The following is a 23,633-nucleotide window of genomic DNA, read 5'->3' as shown; positions in this document are numbered from 1 at the left end:
CTCTGGTATTAAACCTGGATATTTCCTGTGGTTAGAACAACAGAACTGCAGTTGAGCTTTGCCATGACTGGCTTTAAGTATTGAGTTTTTTCCCTCTCTCTCTCTCGCTCTCAGTGCTCTTGTGCTCCACTCTGTGTCAGCTGGAGGGGCCTATTGTGCAAAAACAGCAAGAGGTATGTAGCTGCTGTAATGTTTGTTTGTTTTAAATTCTGTCAATACATTTATGTGGGTTAATGGGCAGAACTGTTAACTGCCTGCTTTATATTTCTAATGGCTATGCTTATGAGGGAACCGCGGGGGTCCACATTTTCCTTGCAAGCTCCATTTAAGACTACGTTAGCCATTTTTTTAAAATGGTGGTTTTAATAACCTGGAGAAAACTATATTTAGGGGTAGATGAGGTTCCATCACACAGCGTCGAAGGGTTGAGGTTTCATGAAGCAGTGTCCTAATATTCAGAGGCCACCAGATGGCACTGTCTGCTGTAAAATGGTTGGATTAGAACAACAAATTCAATGAAACCTCACATCACTTCTAAACCAAGAGCGCCATTTAGTGGCCTCTGAAAATTTGGACTCTAACAATACTGTTTTATGATATCTCATCTTATCACAAATAACTTGCCACCTAACCAAGCTTAAAATTCCATGGTTATTATGGATAAAAGCCTTTCTGTTTAATGCACCATCATTTAAGTCCATGACCTTTAACATCAGTTAGTTATTGAGGTCTAACTTTTTCCTGAACTTTACTTTACCCGGTGATCTCTGATGACATTATGAATCCCTGGTGTTAGCAAATTTTAGATTTTGTAATGTGTTCCTCCCAAAAATGGAGGACCTTCCCCAAATAAAGGACACTTCCCCATATTCAAATATTGAAACATCAGATTTTACAAAACAAGTGCTGGATTGTTCATAAAATGTGCATTGATTTCATGTCGTTCCTACTTTGCTGACCATTGTGCACTTTTTTTCTGAGCAGATTTTAGAAATCTTCATTAAATGTGGTTTGTTTGTTGACTGTCTTCCAACAATTGTCACGTTTTCCCACTGTCTACTGAAGCTCGTGCGGCTGACTTGGGTTTGGATTTCCCCGGACTTCATGGAGCCCCCGATCTTTCCCAACCTGTTCACCACCAAGTGCACCATGGCCATTATTCTGAAAGCCCTCCTCTTTATAATGATGATCCAGAACTGGCACACTCCAGGCCTCACATGGCCCATTACAGGCAGAAACAACCGGCAGCCGGTTCTTTCGATGACAGGACACATAAACAAGCCCACCCCAGGGGTTCTGAATCCACCACACTCGGACTGAGACATGGCGTTTACAACCCACTTCAGACCAAACACGGCGCTGACCAATTGCAGAGCTTTCCCAGGGGACAGTCGGTTAGCTCTGGCAGGTCCAATTTTGAGGAGGTCAAGCGTGTTGCCCCTTTGTCACTGGACGGTGCCTGGGGCCCCGATGACCTTGTGAATCTGAATCCTCGAGATTTCGAAAAGTCACCCTTATTTGTCTACAGTGAGCGTGACCTTGTTGTTGATGAGCATGTCCCAAATAGACATGGCATGTCCCCAAGAGGTCTCTCACCAGTTCAGACTCGGGGTCGCGCTGATTACCGAAGGCAATCTCGGGTGACTGATAGTGGTTTAGGAAAGGTACCTGTCCCCGGTTCATCTGGTGTCTCCAGGGGTCGTGCACCAGTCAGCGGTGCTTTTACTAAAAGGACAAGGATCTTCCCAGCTCGACTACTGGGACTGAGCCAGTTGAGAGCAAGAAGAGTCAAGTGATTCATGCTGAAAGTCCCATCCATTGTACCCTTCATTTTGAATAAAAATACATTTAATCTCAGCGTGCTGTTTTTCTGCTCATTGATTGAGGCTTGTCTCAAATGTGAGGAATTTAAGGTCGTACCGTAAGGACTGAAAGGGTGTAGTTCTGCCTTGATGCTCAGATTGAATCTAAGGTAAGTAACATCCGATTTACGACCTGCTTAACTTGCGTCCACCCGTACTTACGACCATGGCCAGAAGATAGATATATATATATATATATATTTTTTTTTTTAGTTCGATGTCTGGCCCCGCAGCACGTAGCAGCCCGGCAATGCGTACGACAGTTACGGCAGCACAGTATCCCAGCATCTCACTCTCACACAGTGATCTGCCACTACAGTAGCACCTATAACCCTCACCTCAGCTATTTTGAATGGGATTCAACTCTTACGTCCAATCTGACTTACGACCGGTTGGTCAAAACCAATCCCGGTTGTAAATCGGATGTTACTTATAATAGGGAATATTTAAACTGCTTCCAGGAATTGTTTATTAACTTCTCCCTCTCTCACTTAAAAATAAATGGCAGGTGAATTAATAGTATGGACGGCATTTTGATGTAGTAGTCAAAGACATTGAGAAGGATAAAGACACACAAGCGCATGACAAAGAGGATTTTTGGTTTGACTGCACGGTCCGTGTTTAACTTAAACTTTGAGGTTAGCATATGCTAAAGTCAGGATCAAGCAGGTGTTCACCTCCATATTTTTCAAAGCCTGGTGGTTGACTCAGAGGCCGCCAAGATGTGTTTAATATGAAATGTGGCCTAGCAGTGAAGACAAATGTGTGGTGACAAATTTGGAGTATAAGACTCTGGCTTGAGATTTTAGTTGTAATAGAATTTCATTGAGACGTATGTTGGAGCACAATCCCCATGTGCCAGATCATTCACACAGTTTAATATGTCTAGTGGCAGGGATTGGATCTGAGAAGCTGAAACAGGCTCCATCTCCAGACGGCATTGGTCCCAATCACTCTCAAAAACAAAGTCAGTTGTGGCGATCTAAAAGGTTCCATGATGCTTTGCAGTCCAGTCAACATGGTTCCACCTCCACAGCCGGTCAGCTGAGCTGCGCAGCGCTCCGGGAACAGAAAAAAAGTGGGAAGAAGCAGAAGTCGGTATGTATATATGGACCAAATCGGCACTTAAATGTTCATAAAACACATGAAATGTCATTGGTCTGATGTGCTGCGCATTACCTTAGTAGTTTAAGAGGCTGGATAAATCGGAGTGTAGTCAGAAAAACTGCACTCAGTTGTGGAGGTGTTTTGTTGCCAGACGACAGTGTCCAAACAGTAGCATCTAGATAGAGAGCCACAGGTTCCCAACCCTGGTAAAATAGTTACTAAATGAACTTGAGAGCTACTGGTCTGTTTCCAAAATAATTGGCAGCTCCCATCATGCCTTGAAGTCACCTAGAGTGTTTCAAATAATAATACCGCTACAATACAGTCTGTGAGTTAATGTCCCATTATAATTTACTTATCAGAACCACATTTATTTCAATGTGTCCAATAAACAAATGTATAATAAATCAAGACGACCTGCAATGGAACTCAAGTTTCATGATTTAGATATTGTCCATTCTGCTTAGAACAAAATTAAAGCAAGAAAAAGTGTGGTTTCCCTGCAATGTATATGCAATGCACAACCATTGCAGCTCTCGCTCCCATTTCTCCCTGTGAAAAAGGCTCCCTCAAGCCGGATGTTACCAGAGTGCCATCTGTTGGCTTCAATGGGATTTTAATTTTCTCCACTCTGGCTCACATGATGCGCAGGTGCTGTTAAACAGAAGGTCAGAGTTTGACAAATCCCATAATCTGCTGCGTCTGTTGTTTGCAAATTCTTGCATCCTCCTTTTTGCTACGTTTTCCACCATGTTTTGTTTTGGAGGTGGATTCACGATTACTGTGTTGTTCCCAGCCCAAATGATCTTTTTTTTCCCTCCTAAATAAAAATTACAATTTGATTTTGTAAAAAGGGTAAAAATAAGAATATAACTTCTAATAAATCAGTTAGAATAGTATGTGTACTTAAATACTGAGCCCCATAAAATGGCAGATATTACACTCATTTGTGTCCGAATCATTTTATATTAGATATACGGGTGTTATATCTCCATTTAAATCAGCTTCATGTTCTTTCACTGTGGATGTAATGGAGCAGTAACTGCTTCACTCATTTTCACTTTTGTGAGCTTGTGCTTTTGTTGGTCTGTGGAAAACACTGCTAAATAGTGAGATTCAAAATGACAGCTTTAATCTTCAACTTAGACAACTCAAACATCAACCACCTTTAGAGATTGTTCAGTCGCTTCTTGTTTTTTGCCCAACTAATACTGATAATACCAAAAGGTGAAGGAAAACGGCCACATATTTTAATAAAAAAAATATATATTTATGACATAGTGATACCTTTCTAATTCCAGACTGACCCCAGAAATGTCTTACAGTAACGGTAAAATGCGACTAAATCAGGAACAGCGCTTACGAAAGTCTGTGTTGTAACTTTGGAGTGTTTCCTTTTGCTTTTCCTGTCTCTGCCTTCTTTTTGTCCCAGCTCTCAGTGAGGCGACTCGAACCCACCCGCTACACTGACCTGGAGTCCAGGGGAAATCAATAGTCAATTCCATTTTGCACAGCGAGTGTGACAGGTACTAGATAGGAGTGGATTGGGTGCATGTAAGGAGCAGCAGCGTGAGTGGAGGCTCGACTGACCCCCTCCCATTCCCCACTCTCTTTCTTCTCTTTTCTGTCTCTCTCAATCCGTCGTCAGGGTGGAAACCGCAGTGGAGCAAGCGAGTGGTCAGTTGCCTCATTGGACCACTGAGAGAAAACCTCATTTAACTCTGTCGAGTGTGAACATTGTTCCCACAGATAGTCAATTTGATTTAACATAAAAAAAACGCATAATCATTTAGCGTACATCATATGATTAATGTGATTTATTTTCCAATGCGTACTGCAATATTTTAAGTATGTATTTAATCAGGAATATAGTAAGGGGAGTTCTGACTCATAAAGTAAGTAAAGATAAAGCCTCTTGAGAGAAAATTCAGTTGTTAAGGAGCTTAGCTTGAGAGACACTATGGCAAGGATACAACAGTGTATAAAACTTGATCACAAAACCAGAAATAATGTGGTAAAATTCTCTCAAGATATATGAAGCATTCATCAGAAAGCAACACCACAGAAGAGAGAAGAGTCTCAGACAGCAGGAGTGGCTTTGAAGCCATATTCTTTGCTCCAAACAGTAAATAAATTGAATATTATTGCACATAATGTCTCACTGAAAGGATTCTGAGCAGAGTGTGCCTCTTCATTTTTAAAGTATGGGCTGCTAAGAAATATATTCTAAAGTGTGATATTCCACCAAACTCTGATTCAGCTGGAACACAAGGAGCGTGAGCACAAGTAAAATATGCTTGCCTCTTGAAAGTACCCCACTGGAGCCCAGCTGATATCACACTCAACAATGTCTCTGCGTGCGTTCGAGCACCACCAGGATGATGGGCAAGAGCTTGTGAAATCAGGCAGCCACTGCGTGGGTCAGGGCCAAAGAGAGGATGATGACGGCTTGCATGCTGCTTCTTAGGTGACAATGAGGGTTTATTTACTCGCCAGGTGACAACTTCTGCACTCATCTGTGGGCAACTTGTAGCCTCCTACTGTATATTCAGAGAATAGTCTGTTGAAGAGAAGCAGAAGATTTCTGATGCTGAAATCGATGACAGAAATGGGTACAATAGAAACTAGCCCTTGAGTGCTTCAACTGTCAATGACAAGTTTTCTTCTATTTCATTTTTCGACATATGGATCCATCCTGATGGACTTCACAATAAGATGTTCAAGAAACACAGAGAAGTCACAAACACTGGTTGTGGATGTTTAAAAAATAAGTGGAAACACTTCTACTTCATTATCAGTCTGTGACAATATTTATATTGCAGGGACATCATATTCATTTTTCTCTCATAAATCCAACTTATTCACCTTTATCTCACAAAGTTGTTGACCAACATCAGAGCCAGTCAGGTGTCTCAGTCCCCTCTTTATCCCAGCATCCACAGTATTGAAGGGTTGATGTTTCATGAGACAGTGTCCTGATTTTCAGAGGCCACCAGATGGCACTGTCTGCTGCAAAATTGTAGGAGTTGAATAATTAATTCAATGAAACCTCTCATCATTTCTAAAGTAGAAGCGCCATCTTGGGTCCTCCAAAAATGAGGACACTGTCTCATCAACCTTGCCAGACTGTTTCATAATACCTCTGCTACCCATCACGACTGGCTCCCCGGCCTATATTCAAGGCTCTCATGAAGTGTGATAGCAGTGTCAATGAAGGCGTCAGAGCCTACAGTAGCTGGGTGATTCTCGATGCCCTGACTCACCTTAAGCTTTGTTTCTTTGTGAAATGAAACTCTGAATTTATGCCCTAAAACTTTGTTTTTCAAACATAAATATCAACAAAAGTAACTTTTTTTCTGTGACTGGCAGACACACGCCGCAGTTAAGCCCGAGCAGGAAGCATTCAAATGTCTGATGAACAGGAAGTAGCCGGTGCGGATCTTGCAAGCAGAGGAAATCACATTTACTGATGAACGGTCAATTAACATAAAATTAACATAAAAGTCAATCCCAAGTTTTCTGCTTTGGTGAATTAAAATAATAACCCGCACGCAGCAGCCAATCAGGTACTGTTCGTCCTTTAAGCTGCAATAAGCAAAAGTTTGTTTTTGCTGATATAAATGTGTCATTGCATTTAATTATATTAACTAAAAAGTAAATCTTTGGCTGAACTCACATCATCATCAGGAGTCAGGAAAAGTAAATGTTGCACGGCACCAGCCCCACAACTAATAGTCAAACATCAAAGGCCTATTAAGAGTGAGTTTTTAATGAGAGTGAGCAATAAAAGAAGGGAAAAAAATTGCCTGTGATTACACGTTGGTACAACTGAGTGCTTCTCAATTATTTTATGTTGCGTCCCGCTCAGGAAGAAGTAAACGTTTCGTGCCCCACAACTCTCCGCCGCCTCTGTAAATAGTATCATTTGTCTGTAAAATTCTTACAGTACACCTTTGCATAACATTGTATCCTTGTTAACATTAAAGAAAAGAAAAAAGAAAGTAATAAAGATTAATTTCCAATAAAGAATAACTTTATTAACAATGTTTTTGTCTGTAACAGAAAAGACTTAATCTTCACCTATTTGCCTGAAATTAAAAAACAAAAGTCATGCGTGGACGTGCAATTACACTTTATTCTAGTATGGCAAAAAATGTTCCGCGGTCACACGCGCCCCTCCCAGGGAGGCCTGCCCCACTATTTGGGAAGGACTGGTGTAACTACTGTCTTCAGTCTTGCATCAAACCCAGATATTTTTAGATGTCAACATATATGTTTAGCCCAGTGCTTCTCAATATTTTCTGTTGCACCCCCCCAGGAAGAAATAAATATTTCGTGCCCCCAACTCTCCGCCGCCTCTGTAAATAGTATTATTGCAAAATTATAATAAGTTCACCTCTGCATAACATTGTATCCCTGTTAACATTATAGAAAAGAAAAAAGAATTTCCAATCACCTTCCAATAAAGAATAACTGTATTAACATTGTCTTTGTCTCAAACAGAAAAGACTTAAAGTCTGGTTTGTCTGAAATTTAAAAAACTGGATGTGCAACTATAATGTAAAATGTTCCACAAGGTCAAATGGTCCCCCACTGGCATTGCTCCACTATTTGAGAAGGATATATGTTTAGCTGAAGCAGTGATGACTGTGGTCATGACTGCAGCTAACTACAGTACATGGTAAAAGCTGCGCGCTACTAGCGGATATCTCCAGCAGAGACTAATGCGAGGTTGGTCACATCCAAGATGTGAATAAGAATCTGGAGCGGAGACAACATTCTATTAAGCACGGGGCCGAAATGAAACCTAACGAAGCTTCAGCAGTTGAACGTAGCTTCAGGGGCTTCCAGCTAATTTCTCTGCTCACTGGAATGTAGCGTGTAACACTCAGTGGAAGTGAAGCTCTTGTTCCATTGCTGCTGATTAGCGTCGAAAAAGATCAAGCGAAGAAAGTCCAACGCATGATAACCAGTTAATGTATTTTTAATTAGTCGCTGAGTCTTCGCTCTCCCGCCGACTCTTTCGGCTGAAAAGCCGACCACCGAGTGTTTCATTATCCTCCAGCGCCCTTTTGATGAACGGTTAGCTTCTATTATGTGTTTCAAGACGGCAGAATGGCCGAACACGGACGCAGCTGTTAGATTCAAAGTCGAGTGGGTGAGCGCCACTTGCGCGTCACTGGAGACGAAGCTTTGAGAAAATCATTTCACCGTTTCATAATCCAATAAATGTAATATAACAAGTGCTTTCAAGTGCCCTCTAGGGGTCAATGTGAAGCTCAGAGTCATGTTGAAATAACTGTAGCGACAAGCACAGAGTCGACAGTGAGATGATCGGGATGAAGAAAAGAATTACCGTCAATTTTAGAAGGAAAATAGATCTTGTTCAAACAGGAGCCACACCAGTCTATAAGCTGCAGGTTCAGTGGTGCTGTCTGCACTGTAGACAGGTCAGTGCTGCACCATCTTAAAAACACTTTATGCCATCGATTGAATGAATAGAGTCTTCAGCGTCTTTACTGATGTTTATTGCCACTGTAGAACTGAATAGACACAGTCATTAGCATTAGTTCGGTGAAAGAATAACTTCAATTGTCACAGAAATATATCGCAAAATATAGACAAACAAACCACTTTGGTCGCCTTCACATCAACGGCAGACTTGGATTATCAACAGCAATTCTTCTTTGCGGAGTAAAAAATATCATAACAAAAATGGATGACTGGAAACATACGTTCTTTCGTCTTCATCAAGCAGAAACCAACATAGTTTCTTCAAAATAAAATACAACAACAGACAACGCACAGACCGCTAACAAAAGCACCCTAAACACTCACATTTACACGTGTTTCAAAACTAGTTTTGAAAACGGGGTCCAAGCTGCGTAATACGGAGTATCTTGATTTATCCATGCTGCTCTCTCAATAGACAAGGTGCAGCTCTCCAGCCGGGATCAAGTCAGCGGCAAAAACCCAACTAATTTGTGTTCACGTCGGACTTTTGAGCCGAGCGCACTTTGTCTCGAGACAGCGTCTCACAACTCATGTTTTGTTCACATTCAAACCTTCAAAATGTGTTGTTTTCGCCCGCGTGCCCAAAGTTCCGACACCACTGCCGGTCTCAGCGGCTGCTTCTTGATTCCAGACCTCACAGGAGATCAACTCTATTGAAGGAGCTGTGGACACGCGGGTGAAAACAGCACAGAGTGTTGAGTGTTTTAAGGTAAATAAAAAGCATGTGATTTCATCGATTTCATTGCCTGTGAACAAATCAGATTTCAGCCTGTAAAAATCCATATATTAGCCGCGCTGTTGTATAAACCGCCGGAGAAAAAAGTAGAGACTTATAGTCTGGAAATTACACATCATTGGAAGATATAGATTCTTTCTCAGCTTGTTTTATTACCTGAAAAACCGACTGAGAATTGATTTAGTATTTCTTTTTTGTGATCAAGTAACATTCTTATAGGTGTGAATTTAACATCTTTAAACAAGTAATTTGAAAAAACATTTTAATACATTTGGTCCACAGCCACATCCGAATGTAGGAAACTGCTCCTAAATCACACGATGAGTTTCAAAGTGTTTTCCCTCCTCCAAGTTTCTCACTGCACGCCTTCAAAAGCCTCACCCCACCTTCCACACACTTGGGCCCCATGAGTCATCTTCTTCTTCCTGAAAAACTGTTTCACAAATTCAAAACAAGGATGTTACTTCGTCAGCTTGTTGTGCCGCTCGTTCTTCTGTCTGTACTTTAGCTTGTCCTCCGCTGTGAGTGTCTTTGAGCCAAACACCGTCACCTGCCACCATCAGGGCTGATGACAGCGTTTGTCGTCTATCTGGGTCTGCTTCAGCAGCTGTGGTGAGTCTGATCTCTCCCGCTTTATCTTCACATCAAGCACTGAGCCTTCTGCGCCGCTCGTCGTGGTGCTCGAGCCAGCCTGAAATAGAAAACGTCGTCATTTGCAATTCACCATTCTCTTCTCTACTTTGTGTAATGACTTTGTAATTGGTCAAAGAGAATCAGGTTGAAGTTGAAAAATGGATCAAAATTTGTTACCGCTGGAAAAGAGGATCTGAAACTGCTGACTGTCCATCTTTTTGGAGACTGTCGTAGAACACTGGAGCAACAGTCACTTGACTCAAGGTCAGGGAACTATTGCAACAGATTCAAGCTGTCTAAATTGGTCTCAACTGGTTTTGTCATCTCAGAAAAATACGGTCATTGGCTATATTGAGCTTTGTTGTGACCATGCTAGATTATGCAGCCATTAAAACTGTCAACAGCTATAAGAACTGAATACAAAAATGTTTTTTTGTATTCAGTCATACTCCTATAGCCCTTCAAGCCCTTCATCGTGATGGGCTATAAGAGTATGACTTTTCCATGTATTATAAATTTCTATAAGTTTTTATAAAGTGTCACTTTGAATCAGATCATTTTTAGGCTTTCAAGATTATATAGTAGATGTCTTATAAAGTTTTAATTTAAGATTTACATTAAATCTAATACATTTAAGTCTTAAATAATAAATGAATATTATATGTGAAAATTCAAAAGGTTTTCAATAATTCCACAAATGAAGTGAGTTGACATATTACAACTACAACTGACTTCAAAGTATAAAGTGGTGCCAATAAATAGAAAAAATGGGAATATGAAAATGCTCAGTTGAAGACCATTTAAATGAAGGATAATCCCTAAAGTTCAATTTCGCATGAGCAACATGCTGAAATGTCTTTTTTATTCTGTGCCGTATGTGGCATATAGCCACATATTTCTGGTTTGACCTTCAGTTATTTAACTATTTTATTTTTATTGCAATATTTGAATGATGCAGGGTTTGTTGTTAACCAATAAAAGCTTGTATTTGTGCACATTCAATGCATTACAGTGGTGTGGTCTTTTTGGCTGTCAGTGTGGAGCAGTTGTCTATAAACATTATCAATAACTTTGTGAGTGACAAGTCAGTACAACCTTCCAACCAATCTTCAAGGTTGCAAAAAAAAAAAAAAAAAAGAAAAACCCACTAATAACAATATTGCAACTAGTTTAGGAAGTTCCTCTTAAACACTGGATGCAATGAAAGCTGTCTTTCCAAAACTCATAGCAGGTTCAGCTCAGTTGAATGTCTTGGTGGCATGAAATATGAGTGTGAGAGGTGGAACATTTTCGTTGGATAAAAAGAAATTATGCTGTTTACCTGTGCCATTGTGTCATACATACATTTCAGCTTTATAACAAAATAGAGACGGGCATTTTAATCAGTCTTCCTGTCTATATATTCACAAGTATTGCATTGAAAGTCAGGCAATCAGAGTGTAAAAAAGGAGAAATGGTGTCTAGGACGTTGCAAAATCCTGTGTGCGGAGGTTTTGTAACCCACAGCAGCAACGGGAAAGGAAGCATATGGTGGCTCTCATGCCTCTCTTAACTGTGACTCAGTGAGGCAAGAAAAAAAAAAGAAATAAAAAATATATATACATATATATATGCTTTTTTGCTGATAGTATTTTTACTTGTTGACAAACTGCACTCTAAATTTAATGGCTTTTCTCTCCGCTCCCTACTGGTCTACTTCCTTTTTTTTTTTTTTAAAGCCTTTTGTCCGAGCCACAAGCAATTACCTGTGAGAAGTAATCTCGGAATTCTATAAAAGAACGCAGGGAAATGGAGGCCTTTATGCAAGCGGCTGATAAGGAACTCCCATTTTTCCACACTGTTTTTAATTCAGCTCTCACCCAATATTTGGCGGCAAGTGCAACAATCTGATGTGAGTTTGAGTCGCTCATTCTTATATTATTAAGCTTTCAACCATGGCTACATTGACAACGTCTTCATTTCCTGCTCTGACATAGTAGAACGTGCTGTTTTGGAGGTTGATTTTGCTGACAAATTTTCTTAAGAAGAACCTTATTAAGCTTGTAGGAGTTCCACTATAAACACTATAAAGAGGTAAAATATTTTAAGAAAGCAAAAAGCTTCAGTCCTTTCACAGTGTGTTCATGAGAAATTTACAAGTGTATTGCTGTCAATACAACTTTTTAGAGGTTAAGTACAAAGAACTCCTACCAAACGTCACTAAAGGAACATTGCACGTCTTGTCTGACAGGTGCCATGAGAGCCGTATTGATCGCCGTCACTGTCGTTTTGGGGGTGTGTGAGGCAGGAAAAGGTAATATACACATCATAACACTGTACTGAACCACAGAGATAGATGTTGTTATGCATTCAAATTAATAAAATCAATGATGTACCCATCCATCTAGCGAGAGTGTTTGACAATGGAACGGAGCCATGTGCAACAGTTTGGACAAACAACTCCCTGGTTCTTCTGGGGTCTCCTGTCACTGCCATTTGTGTCATCAAAGATGGCTGCCCCCTGGTTAGCGGACAAACGGGCCACATACAGTGGCGCCTCGGTAATCGCTCACTCCCCGACAGCTCTGTGCGGACAGAGAATGGAGCGGAAGTTTCAGAGGTCAATATTCGGAGCTTCAATCACACCAAGGCCTTCCTCACCTGCAGTCTTCAAGCGTCAGCCCCAATGATCCTCGGAGGAGTGGTGATCAGAGCTGGATGTGAGACTTCTTCTGTGGCATCTTCATGTTACACCAAGCAAAAATAATTGAATGTGTTTAATATTGTGGTGCTGGAAGCATTTTGAAAATACCATCATCATATGTTCTTGTATGTTTTATTAAAATGGTAATAACAATGTCGTACCATATTGAAAGATACAATTCAAGTTTTTATGTTGTTTTTAAGTCCTGAAAGAGCTAACTAATGCGTGAGTGCAAAATCATTAGAAGAATTCCTTATCTTTAAATGTGCGCCATGAATGTCAATCTTTCTCCCTAGATCCGCCATCCGCACCCCAAAACCTGAGCTGTCAGACAAACCTCACCACCCCTAATACGCTGACCTGTCACTGGGACAACGGTCGACAGGAGACCCACCTGCCCACCCAGTACTACCTCCACACATGGATCGGGTAAACAAAACATCATCGTCGCATCTCCCATCCAACCAACACCAACACTTCTTGTTTTCAGGGACACCAATGAAAGCCACAATTACACGCTTCAACCAGGGGTGCAGCGCTACGTCATCCCCAGAACAGACTTTGTCCTATTTGCTGAAATCCAAATCTTTGTCAGAGGTGTGAACGAACTTGGAGAGGCCAGGTCCGATAACGTCACTCTGGAGCCTGTCAGTGCAGGTAATTATTGAAAAAGACTATTTATTGATTGAAAAATAGGTTTAAGATTTGCTCTGTATAAGTGTGTTACGCTTCTCAGTTAAAATGGAGGCTTCGTCAAATCGCTTATGGGGTTATTGATCAGCCAAGCTGTTCATTTGACGCGCTCCACCAACGCAGAGAGTGAATTGTCAATATCCCCACTGTAGGTGATCAGGAGGGCCAACTCTCCAACCGCCTACATGGACATTCAGAAGTGAATATTTGACATACTACAAATTATTGAGAGGCTGTCGGGGTTTTGTGGAACACCAACTTCATTTTCCCAGGCCTACAGGTGGCGCTCTCTGCTTTGCTACTCCAGCATTGAGCATTGTTTTTAAACTGAAGGTGCCATCGACTGATCCTTGAAAACATGGTAATATGTTGACGTTGGGAACGTGGACTTTCGCGTCCTATACTGCCGACGATGGTAGCTTTCTGCGTTGCATGCCAAGCATAGGCATTTCGATGGACTGTAAGAATGTTTTCCTTCCCATGCTGCTTTCTAGGAAGAGGGTATGGATCGCATGCGAGCGGCAAAGGGACGGAAGCTGTCTTCAGTCTATCATAGTGGTTGTCAGTTGTTATTTTTAAGTCCTCATGAGGCTCTCCTTCTTAGTGACAGTGGGCAAGAGAATGTGACTAAAACGTGTTGGCGTTTCATGGGCTTTAAATACAAATTGACACGTTGTTACTGGCAGACTGAATGGAGCGCCATCCCATGGCTTACCTAACATGGCTTACTATGCTACCGTGAAAGGCAGAACATGTACTTCATTTGAAAACTTAATGCGTCAGCATGCTACTCTGAAGGCTGCTTTTGGCGTCAGTATAGGACACTATAGTCCACTTTAACATCCGACTTACGACCTGCTTGACTTGACTCATTTTTTTTTTTATTCAATGTCTGGCACCGCAGCAGGTAGCGGCCCGGCAACACGTACGACAGTATCCCAGCATCTCACTCTCACACAGTGATCTAGCACTACAGTAGTACCTATAACCCTCGCCTCGGCTGTTTTGAATGGCATTCCACTTACGTCCAATTGTTACTTGTATATTACGCCCTGGGAGTGAAAATGTTACTGGACACTGTTTCATGAAACAATTCAGTGATATGTTATTGAAATAAGATATAATCCAATTTAGTGCATCAGTTTCCCACTTATCCAATGTATAGTCTCAGGAGTAGCTGCCAAAGACATGATCGTGAGACATGGAAAGTGATCTAGACCTATTGATCTATGTAATTTTAAGATCGTCCCTTTTAGTGGTAGATCATAAGGATATTTTCACGCATTTTAATCGTTTATAATGAAGCAAAACATAGGTAAAGCCAATGAGTAGCAGTGCTGAACATGTGCCTTTTGTGAGATTTCGTGAGAGTGGCCACATTTAGTCAGTATTTGCTGGATTTGTATTTGTGCCATTTATATCTTCCAATGGATGTAAAGCATGAAATGAAATGAGTATATATTTTTAATCTATGGTTTATTTGTTCCTATAGCCAAGTTCGACCAACCAAGCATTCTGCGACTTCATTCGATGCCTAAACGCTTCGGTTGCCTGAGCCTGACCTGGGCTTTATCCCCCCACCAAAAGTGGATGAAGGATTTGTTCCTGACCCTGGAAGTCAGAATGAAGCCAGCTGAGAGCAGCGAATGGACCCACGCGCCAGTGAGAGAGAAAATTGCCATTTCTTTGTTGAAAACAAATTAATTCCTGTGTCCTCCAAAACCCAGATATTAGTGGGCAAAGCCAGGCCAAAGAAAGCAGTGGAGCAGTGTCGGCTCAAGCACGGTACCGAGTACTTTGCTCAGATCAGAGTCCGATACCAACTCAGCCCCTGGAGTGAATGGAGCGGCAGCCGATCCGCAGTCACCTTGGAAAGCGGTAGATCAATGCCCAAACATTTTCAAATCTATCACCTTTTCTTCCAGTTCCTGCTCTTTCAATATATGCTGATGTCATGTTCAACAGCTCCCATTACTTTGCCTCTGAGTAGAAGATGAATTGATGTATTGAGTTTTTGCTGCACTCTCTGGCAGCGAATCCATCGACCTGCCTCGCAGAGAAAAAGTTTCTAAGGAGTGAAAAGAGAAAGTGCTTTTTGACAAGCGGCAGAGTTGACAGCTGTCTCTTTCTGTTTCAGCTCCCACTGGACACATAGACTCCTGGATGAGGTTAACGGGGGATCACATGCACAAACAACTCGACGTGCATTTGTTTTGGAAGGTACACACATCACACATGTGGCTTGACACCTGTCACTAGGTGACACGCTTCCTGTTATCACTCTGTGAGGCTGTTTAAATGCTGGCTTCTCTTCTGTCTCAGCCATCAAAACAATTCCGTGCCAATGGAAGAAACGTGTCATATATCGTATCACAACATAAAGTTGCGGGCGTAAGGGAGAGGTTGTGCTTCACGTCGGGGAGCTTTTGTACCTTTCAACTTCCTGTGAGAGTGAGGAAACTGTATCTGACTGCAGTGAATGCAGCAGGAAGGTCCTCGCCCAGTGTAGTCTGGATTCAGCAACCAAAAGGTAACACCTCTCTATGTTATGTCGACTATACAACACATTAATGCAACATACTTCATAGACATGATAAAAGCGGTCCACATTATTTACGAACACAGTTGTGAGGACACCATCAAGCAAAGAGAAAGAGACCGTATTATTATTAGACTTTTGTTTTGTTTTGTTTTTATTTATATAGGGAATTTAAAAATTAATAATTTTAAAAGTATGGAATAAGTGAAAAGTGTTAGATATCTGTCTGAAACATTCCTTCGCTGTCCTCTTGAAGACCAGCAAAACACAGGCAGGGGCCACACCTATTTTGAATTACATTTTTTTTTAAGTATTAACCATAAGAAGTGACCATTGTTAGTGCTTAAATTATAATAAAATGTATTTGATTTATACCCGAGTTGTTGTACAGATAATTTTACTTCTCACTTTGAGCTTCCTATCAATGTATTTAAAATGTATTTAGATTAAATTGAAGTAGAAAACAATGTGGCATCATTGTTCCTTCAGGACCTGCTGTAATACTGAATTTAAAAGCTTCTTCACTTGGCAACTCCTCCATCCTGGTCACTTGGGAAAGCAAAGAGTTGTCCACTCTCACCGGTTTTGTCGTGGAATGGAGACCTTTGTTGGAAGAAAAAAAACATTCCAAACTTCGCTTCGAAACAACCGACAGAAACACCACAAGTCTCATCATTGAAGGTTGGAAAGTTTCCAAATTAAGAGCCACAAACTCCTGCTGTTCAAGTCCCTCCCAAGTGACTCACTCCAACCTCCGTCTCACTCATCTATAGGGGAGCCGTACAAGCCCTACGGGATCACTGTGTATCCTCAGTTTAAGCACGGGATCGGCCTTGGTCAGATGGTTCATGGCTACTCTAGACAAAAGGGTAAGATGAAGAAATGATCACATGAAGAGCAGGCTGAAGTTGAGAGGTGGCTTCCATCATCTTTGAAGTTTTAAGTTTGGTTAAAACATGGGAGGGAGCTTGGGTTGAGCTGGTAGGTGGTGGCATGGTGCCCTCTGGTGGACAAACAAACTATTGTCGTGTGTTTGGGGGATTAAAAACGTGGAAAAAATATGTGCACGAGCATATAAGGCAATATATTCGTTACATTCCTTGAGCATGAGCTCAAATGAACCTCTCACAGTGCAAAAATTTCATTTCCAGGAGCATAACTATTGTGAATAACTGGTCATGCTGCAGTTAAAAGGTCATGACTGTGCTTTGTTGTTGTTTAGCTCCTTCCAAGGTTCCAGAAATGAGGCTTGAAAAGACCTGGCAGTCGCATGTGGAGCTCACTTGGGACGAGTTACCTTTAGCGGAGCAGAACGGCATCATAGACAGCTACCATGTGTTCTACAGGGGCAAAAATGGATCGGTTTCTGGTGAGTTAGTTCACTTGAAAACCCAACTCGACCTGTTTTAATGTAAAAATCTGGTGTGCTGTTTCAGTGGTGAACGCAGCCGTGGATGAGCGGAGGGTGGTCCTGAAAGACCTCAGCTCCGTCTACTCCTACGAGGCGGTGTTAATGGTCAGCACTCACGGCGGCAGCAAGAACGGGTCGACCATTTATTTTCAGATTGAACCCTTTGGTTGGTGTCGATGCTATCCACATTCCCTCTCACGATAATATGTTTGACACGCTCCTGTTCCCACATGTTCTACAGGTTCAAACACTATGCTGATAATCGTGTCCCTGTCGATCTTTGGAGTGGCCATCTTGCTTACAATGGGTTTCAAAGCTTGTTTGTCCAACCAGAAACGGTAAAATTGCACTCCGTTTAATCATGTTTGTTGTGTTCTTTTGCAAAAAAAACTTTTCAAAAAGTACAGTGAGAATATCCGAAATCGGTGGCGTGAGTAGACCGGAGCGTTCCAGAGCTCAGCAGGTGGCGCTATTGGCTTCATAATGGTGGGAGGTTTCAGACAGGTTTCAGATGGCACTCCATACTGTAAAATGTTTGGACTTGAACAACTAATTCTCTGAAACCTCACATCATTTGTAAAGCTAGTGCGCCGTCTAGTGGCCTCTGAAAATATGGACAGTGTTTCATCAACCCTGCAGTACTGTTTCATGATCCCTCATGCGACCATCACTGTTCAAAGCCAAACATTATACAACCCCACAGTGCCATCTAGTGGCCCAGGTAAACTAAGACAGTAGAAACATACACTGTATATTATTTAGAGGTGGGGTTCAATAAAAAAAAAAAAAAAAGTCTAGTTGATGAGAGAATTTGTGATTAATTAATCTCAATCGCAGTTTAATTGTATAAAAATATTTTATATATATTCTATATATATTTTCCACAAGAAGTCACATTTTTCAATTTGAATGAATTTTATATGTTACTGAATCAAATGATGGAGCCATACATACATTTAAACAACAAAATATTTTGCATCAGTTTGACAATGGCACAATACATCACAATGGTGACTGTATTCAAGTTTTTATATCACCTTATTTAAACTAAAGCTCTTTTCATGTCTTGAAAATATTTGTATAAGAATTTCAAATACATTCAGGCTAGTGGAAACTCTGGCCATTGTGTAGTGAAAAACATCCCTGAACAAAAGCAAACAGATGTTTTTGTTCAGGGATTCCTCCATGTTTGTTGTTGTTGTTATCTTCCTAGCTGCGACGTGTCTTGTGCATCAGCGTGATCAGTGGACCAGGAACTCCTGCACTGACAAAAAAAATTAAATGAAATTAAATTTTGTTGTAATTAATTAATCGTAATGAACTTGTTAAAGTCCCACCACTAATATTATTATTATGATTATTATTGTTATTATTTTATTTTATTTCATTTTTCAAGCCAAAGCAAATAGTGTGCCTCTTTTGCATGTGCTTTGTTTTTATTTATTCCTGTTCATGCGTTTGACTCAGAATGATTACATTTTGAGTTTCATAGAATTTTTATGTATTTTAATGGAATTTGTTATGGCTCTATCTTTTAACATGGTTATATTTTTCAGACTGAAAGTGGGATTGTGGCCAGCTGTTCCGGATCCTGCTAATAGCAGCATCAAGAAATGGTCATCCGGGTCAATGCAGGTGAAACTTTCTCTATTCATATAGTTTTGTCCTGCCATGCTCTCAAACAGAAAAGTGAGTTGGGAGAACCATTCTATACCAGTGGCTTTCTGATAGACATTCAGTACATAAAACATTCACAATAAACAGACCCTCAGAGTCATAGCAAATGAATTCATTCATTAAAGTAGTTTCACCTTAGAAAAAAGATAAATATTATATTTATTCATAATCAGTTCATTTTAAAGGATGACAGATTACATATTAAAGGAAAAACACATATAATAGTCAGTGTCTCCTAAATCGTTTGACAGTGAATGTTCATTTGGCGATTAGTCTTATGGCCATTTGTTGCAATAATAAGTGTTTTTATTCTTTCAGCAATGTCATTTTTGTGGCATAAACTAAACCTTTTTTCTAGCTATTTAGCAGCCTTTCTAGCAACTCAATCTCAAAAGAGTTCCTGGAATTGACTTCAGTTCATCTTCTGTTGCAGAATATCCAGTCTTTCAAAGACACCACCGAGCCAAACCTGATCTACTTGTCTCATCTGAGCTTCAACAAAGATGACGACGCCTGGTTGAAAAATGCAGAGGACACCAGCGATCTTGGAGAATCCATTTGTGGCTCACCGTGCACTCCCAGTTTTTCCAACAGCGACTCAGTGCCTTATGCAACAGTTGTGTTTTCAGGTCCTGCGACAGACCCATGCCAGCTACCCAGACCACCAGTCTACCTCCGCTCTGAGTCTACACGCCCCCTTTTAGAATCAGAAGAATGTGTCAGTCCGAGGTCTTTTCAAATTTTTAATTCTGGCGGCGTGGAGGGTGAGACATGCTTTTTTGACCCAAACGCTGGAAGTGTAGATGAAGAGCACGCGGAAGATCTATGGAAAGGTTTCCCACTGCTGCAAGCTTTAGTCATAAATGAGACTGAAAATGACTTTTAAGCCATTTGTTTGTTTCTTTGCAATCATGCTATTTTTTTTTTTTTTTTTTTTTTTTTTATTTTACCTGTGATTATTGTTGTATTTTTACTCATAAACCAATCCATAGAGGTAAGACTGAAAAATAAATTACGGGTAGGAAAGCAGGCAAGCTCAGAAAATATTCTTGGATGTTATGTGAATGTGTTGATTCAGCACCCCAGTCTTTATGTTGGATGTTTATCTGTTTTTTTGTTTTTGTTTTTGTTTTATAATAAAGATAAATAAAAGACAGCCTGTCAAGGAACCTTTTTTTCAGATAACGAAAATATTTTTGTCATTCAGAACGCATTTTCTGAAGAAAAATAAATGTATTCATATCATCATACACAACACCCTTTAAAATGCTGATGAACATGGAAAGAACAGATAAATGACAGATCGATTTTAGACTTTAACTTCGACTAATGAGGCGTCATACAATCTTAATTTATAATGGGCACTTTTACGGGAATATGAAAAAAAACAGAGAGAACTCCATTGCCGTGTCGCCTCCTAGTTGATCGATGTGCTCTGCCATCATTAGATTTCCTAGGACGAATATGTCTTGCGACAATCGACTTGTTAAGTCTGGCAATATGGCGGCACTCTTGTAGGGGTCGAGTGTTGAAATTTGCCACCGCAATAACACTGTTTTACATTAAATTGTGACACAATCGCCAACATGTTCGCTCTGCGGACGTTTCTGAAGTCTCCAGCCGGCGTTCTAAAAGAAAGTGGAGCTCTGTGCTCAGCGGTAAAGGCCTGGACATCTCCGGATTTAGCGTCAGGACACGCTGCAGGCTGTGGTGAGTATTAAGAACGAATGGATGAGTCCAAGTTATCTGAATTTTAGCAGTTATGAAGTAGCACCGCCACTTGTTATTTTAAGATTAACGTCGGGCCAAAGTGAGGCAGGTTAGAATGAAAAGGATATTCTCGGAATAACTGATCAAATATGTGTTAGTACATGTAGCATTATGTCAGAAACGCGGATGAAATTCAGTGTGCATTGTAAGTGTCCATTAAAGCTTGCTACAGTAGTACTGTACATACTATTTACACCAACTTCCAATCATCCTGCAGGTTATGTACAATAACTTATTACTTATATAACAGTTCTGACATACTGAGCTATAAAACTGTGTATGAATTATGATTCATCTTAAACTAATATTTTACATTCTTTTGCTTTTTTCTTCAGTTGCAGGACTCTCTGGTGTCCATCCCCCAGTCAGACACTATGCTCGAGGTGTCAAGAAAAAGGTTGCCGGTACGTAGTGCTGTCATTTCAGCAGAGCGTGTTAAAAACAATTTATTCACTCCTAACTTCTGTCCTTCAGCGCCTCAGAGTCAGCTCAGTGATCTTGACCCCACCATGCTGAAGATGGATTATCAGGCGGTGTCCATCGCTCAAACGTATAACATAACATCGGCAGTATTATTTAGGAATAGTGAGATTTCAGTGCACATAATTATTATTGTGTTTACTTTTGCAGAACCGATGACATAGTTAAGAGACTTCTAACCCTGGAGTTAGCAAGCCATGTAAGTAAATCAAATGCTTTTTATGAAGGTGGATTCTCTTCAGTTAAGGTCATACTACTGTACTGTGTACATTAGGCCCTTATTTAAAAGCAACATCAAGAAGAACATAATAAGGGGAAAATGTATAGAAAAGTCATAAATGGCTCAGTATTCTGAGAAAAACAATGTGAGATTCTCTCCATTGTCAAAATTGAATGTCAGTTTCAGGAAATAAAATAATTATTATTATTTGTAAATATCTCTGATAAGGTAATAATAATAAATAAACTCCACAAAATAAGGAGCAAAAAAATATTCTCCTTGTGTTAAGAACACCTTTGGTGGACAAATAGGAAAAAAATACATAATGCTAAAATTGTTTTATCTTTTTGGGGGTGTAAAAAAAATAAAAATTGGAATATCATCAATTGCATGACAAAAATTACAACAGCGAAACTATCAGAACGTTGAATATTAATGTAGGCATGTGGCTACCAACCCGACTCAAGTGAAGAACTAGTAACAAATGAACGGATGACCAAGACTAACTGAATCAGAATCAGAGTAGAATTTATTGCCATGGTCAGTGGGGGTCCCACCAACTAGGAAAGTGCTTCGTAATAAAGTGCTGTTAATAAATAAAATAAAAATAAAACACACATAGTGACATAGTGGTTCAGTTAAAGAGACAAACTTTTGTGTCTCAAATAGCCCCGATAGCCATCCCGTTGGCCCTACTGTAAATTGTCAGACCACCATTATTGTCCTGCTTGACTGAGGTTGACAAAAAAATCAAATACTCTTTTATTGAATTTGTATCTTTCTATGGGAGTTTCACCTTTGTATTTCCATGCAATGTGTTCTCAGAGTGAAAAGTTAAAGCTGAAAGAAGAGCAACTGATTGCAAAAGTCCAGAGAGACAAGAACGACCGTAGCTCTGATGAAGTAAGAGGTGAGGTGCCATAAATCATTATCTCAAGGATGAAAAAGCAAAAGCTGTTGCAGTTGCAGATGCAGTTAAGATGATTCTCTTTTGCTCACTTCTCTCACAGTGGCTGTTTTGACTGCCAGAATACGAAACTATCAGGAGCACTTACAAATGCATCACAAAGTACGTCATCTCTGTTTTGTTTTGTTTTTTTCCACAACGCTGAATGTTGAGAAACATTGATGCTCCTGATCTGCGCGCAGATCTTTATGTTTACTCTGTGTTGGAAACGACATGTTCTAAAGGATTTCCTGTCTAGATAGAACACAGCATTGGTTGGAACTTTCCACCAGAAACATCACTTCATGCTTCTTGTGGTTAAAACTGATAAGAGTGTTACGAAATAATTTGCCAGAATTTCAGTCAAAATGCTGTGATGCCTCTTTCTCTTTTAGGATAAAGCCAATAAAAGACGAATGCTATTGGCGATTGACAAAAGGAAAAAGTTGTTAAAAAACATGCGGCTGGTCCGTTATGACACCTTTGAGCGAGTGTGCGAGCAGCTCGGCATCACCTACACGTTCCCACCCGAGTACTACAGGAGAGCCACGCAGCGCTGGGTGGCCAAGAAAGCCTTTTGCTTGAAGGTAACAAGCGGGTAGAACAAGTCACATCATCATTTAGAGGTTTTGACAAGGGGACTGTTCTGACGTTTTCTGTGGTTGAATGCGTCTTTTTGCAGCTCTACCAGGAAATACAGAAACAGAAAGCAGCACAGAAGGTGCAGACGAAGCAAAGATATTCTGCTGCTTCAACTGAGGCAGCTGACAGCCAATAACATGGATTCCCTAATATAATTCATTCAAGTGAACCCCCTCTCCTTTTCATCATGTCCTCATGAGTAAATAAACAGAATGTGAAGATAATTTTGTCATGTCATTTTTGTTCATGATATTGAGAATATAGTGTGGAGTCTCCAACCACCAGCAGTCATTATATGAGAAGGAAATGTGGAATTATTGTCAAATAATGTGGGGAAAATTGAATGATTTACACTCTTCTCAATTCAAAATGTGAAATGTTTGGTGATAGAAAGCATTGAGTGTCGGAGTGGAGCTGTATTTTGTAGTCTGAAATCTTTCATTAGTGTGATTTTTACCTAAAAGCTTGACTCTTTTTCAATGAGTTCATGATTAAGAGTGTTTGGTTTGCCCTCTATAAATGTGGTTCTCTATCTGTGTGGCCTGTTGCTGCAGCCACGGAAGAAATATAATCTCCTGAAATGGTCACTAGTTCAAGAAGAAAAATCAAGCATTTAAAATTAGCTGAAGTTTAGTTAAAGTTTGACGTACATCAGTCCATATATCTCAAAATGAGAGGAATACATGTGTGACATGAGTGTGCTTCTTTTTTTCCAAATCC

The 23,633-nt window shown here is 40.3% G+C and overlaps 2 protein-coding genes across 2 annotated transcripts; both read left to right on the top strand.

Moving 5' to 3' along the window:
- Positions 1 to 9,666: 9,666 nt before the first annotated feature.
- Positions 9,667 to 19,981, top strand: csf3r (colony stimulating factor 3 receptor (granulocyte)). Its single transcript, XM_053881006.1, has 16 exons — positions 9,667 to 9,831; positions 12,083 to 12,145; positions 12,240 to 12,551; positions 12,832 to 12,964; positions 13,026 to 13,192; positions 14,721 to 14,890; positions 14,956 to 15,106; positions 15,366 to 15,448; positions 15,551 to 15,758; positions 16,257 to 16,448; positions 16,541 to 16,636; positions 16,990 to 17,136; positions 17,204 to 17,344; positions 17,420 to 17,516; positions 18,735 to 18,813; positions 19,289 to 19,981. Exons 2-16 carry the CDS (start codon positions 12,088 to 12,090, stop codon positions 19,739 to 19,741), a joined length of 2,487 nt encoding a protein of 828 aa, XP_053736981.1. The 5' UTR covers positions 9,667 to 9,831; positions 12,083 to 12,087; the 3' UTR covers positions 19,742 to 19,981.
- A 382-nt stretch (positions 19,982 to 20,363) lies between these two features.
- mrps15 (mitochondrial ribosomal protein S15) lies at positions 20,364 to 23,140 on the top strand. Its single transcript, XM_053881178.1, has 8 exons — positions 20,364 to 20,565; positions 20,961 to 21,029; positions 21,100 to 21,175; positions 21,256 to 21,304; positions 22,151 to 22,235; positions 22,336 to 22,394; positions 22,667 to 22,858; positions 22,954 to 23,140. The coding sequence occupies exons 1-8, from the start codon at positions 20,442 to 20,444 to the stop codon at positions 23,047 to 23,049; spliced, it is 750 nt and encodes a 249-aa protein (XP_053737153.1). The 5' UTR covers positions 20,364 to 20,441; the 3' UTR covers positions 23,050 to 23,140.
- Positions 23,141 to 23,633: the final 493 nt, after the last annotated feature.

This window comes from Synchiropus splendidus, chromosome 12, assembly GCF_027744825.2.
Source record: "Synchiropus splendidus isolate RoL2022-P1 chromosome 12, RoL_Sspl_1.0, whole genome shotgun sequence".
Classification (NCBI taxonomy): Eukaryota; Metazoa; Chordata; class Actinopteri; order Syngnathiformes; family Callionymidae; genus Synchiropus; species Synchiropus splendidus.
The sequence above is the reverse complement of the archived record's forward strand: the minus strand, read 5'-3'. Positions and strand labels throughout refer to the sequence as shown.

What these genes read in the sequence shown, in the direction of transcription:
- csf3r (XM_053881006.1), top strand. Translation starts at nt 12,088, where the DNA reads ATGAGAGCCGTATTGATCGCCGTCACTGTCGTTTTGGGGGTGTGTGAG. An exon ending in AGTGGTGATCAGAGCTGGAT is followed by an intron (nt 12,552 to 12,831) that starts GTGAGACTTCTT and finishes CTTTCTCCCTAG; the next exon opens with ATCCGCCATCCGCACCCCAA. An exon ending in GCGAATGGACCCACGCGCCA is followed by an intron (nt 14,891 to 14,955) that starts GTGAGAGAGAAA and finishes TCCAAAACCCAG; the next exon opens with ATATTAGTGGGCAAAGCCAG.
- mrps15 (XM_053881178.1), top strand. Translation starts at nt 20,442, where the DNA reads ATGTTCGCTCTGCGGACGTTTCTGAAGTCTCCAGCCGGCGTTCTAAAA. An exon ending in ACTTACAAATGCATCACAAA is followed by an intron (nt 22,395 to 22,666) that starts GTACGTCATCTC and finishes TTTCTCTTTTAG; the next exon opens with GATAAAGCCAATAAAAGACG. An exon ending in AGAAAGCCTTTTGCTTGAAG is followed by an intron (nt 22,859 to 22,953) that starts GTAACAAGCGGG and finishes GTCTTTTTGCAG; the next exon opens with CTCTACCAGGAAATACAGAA.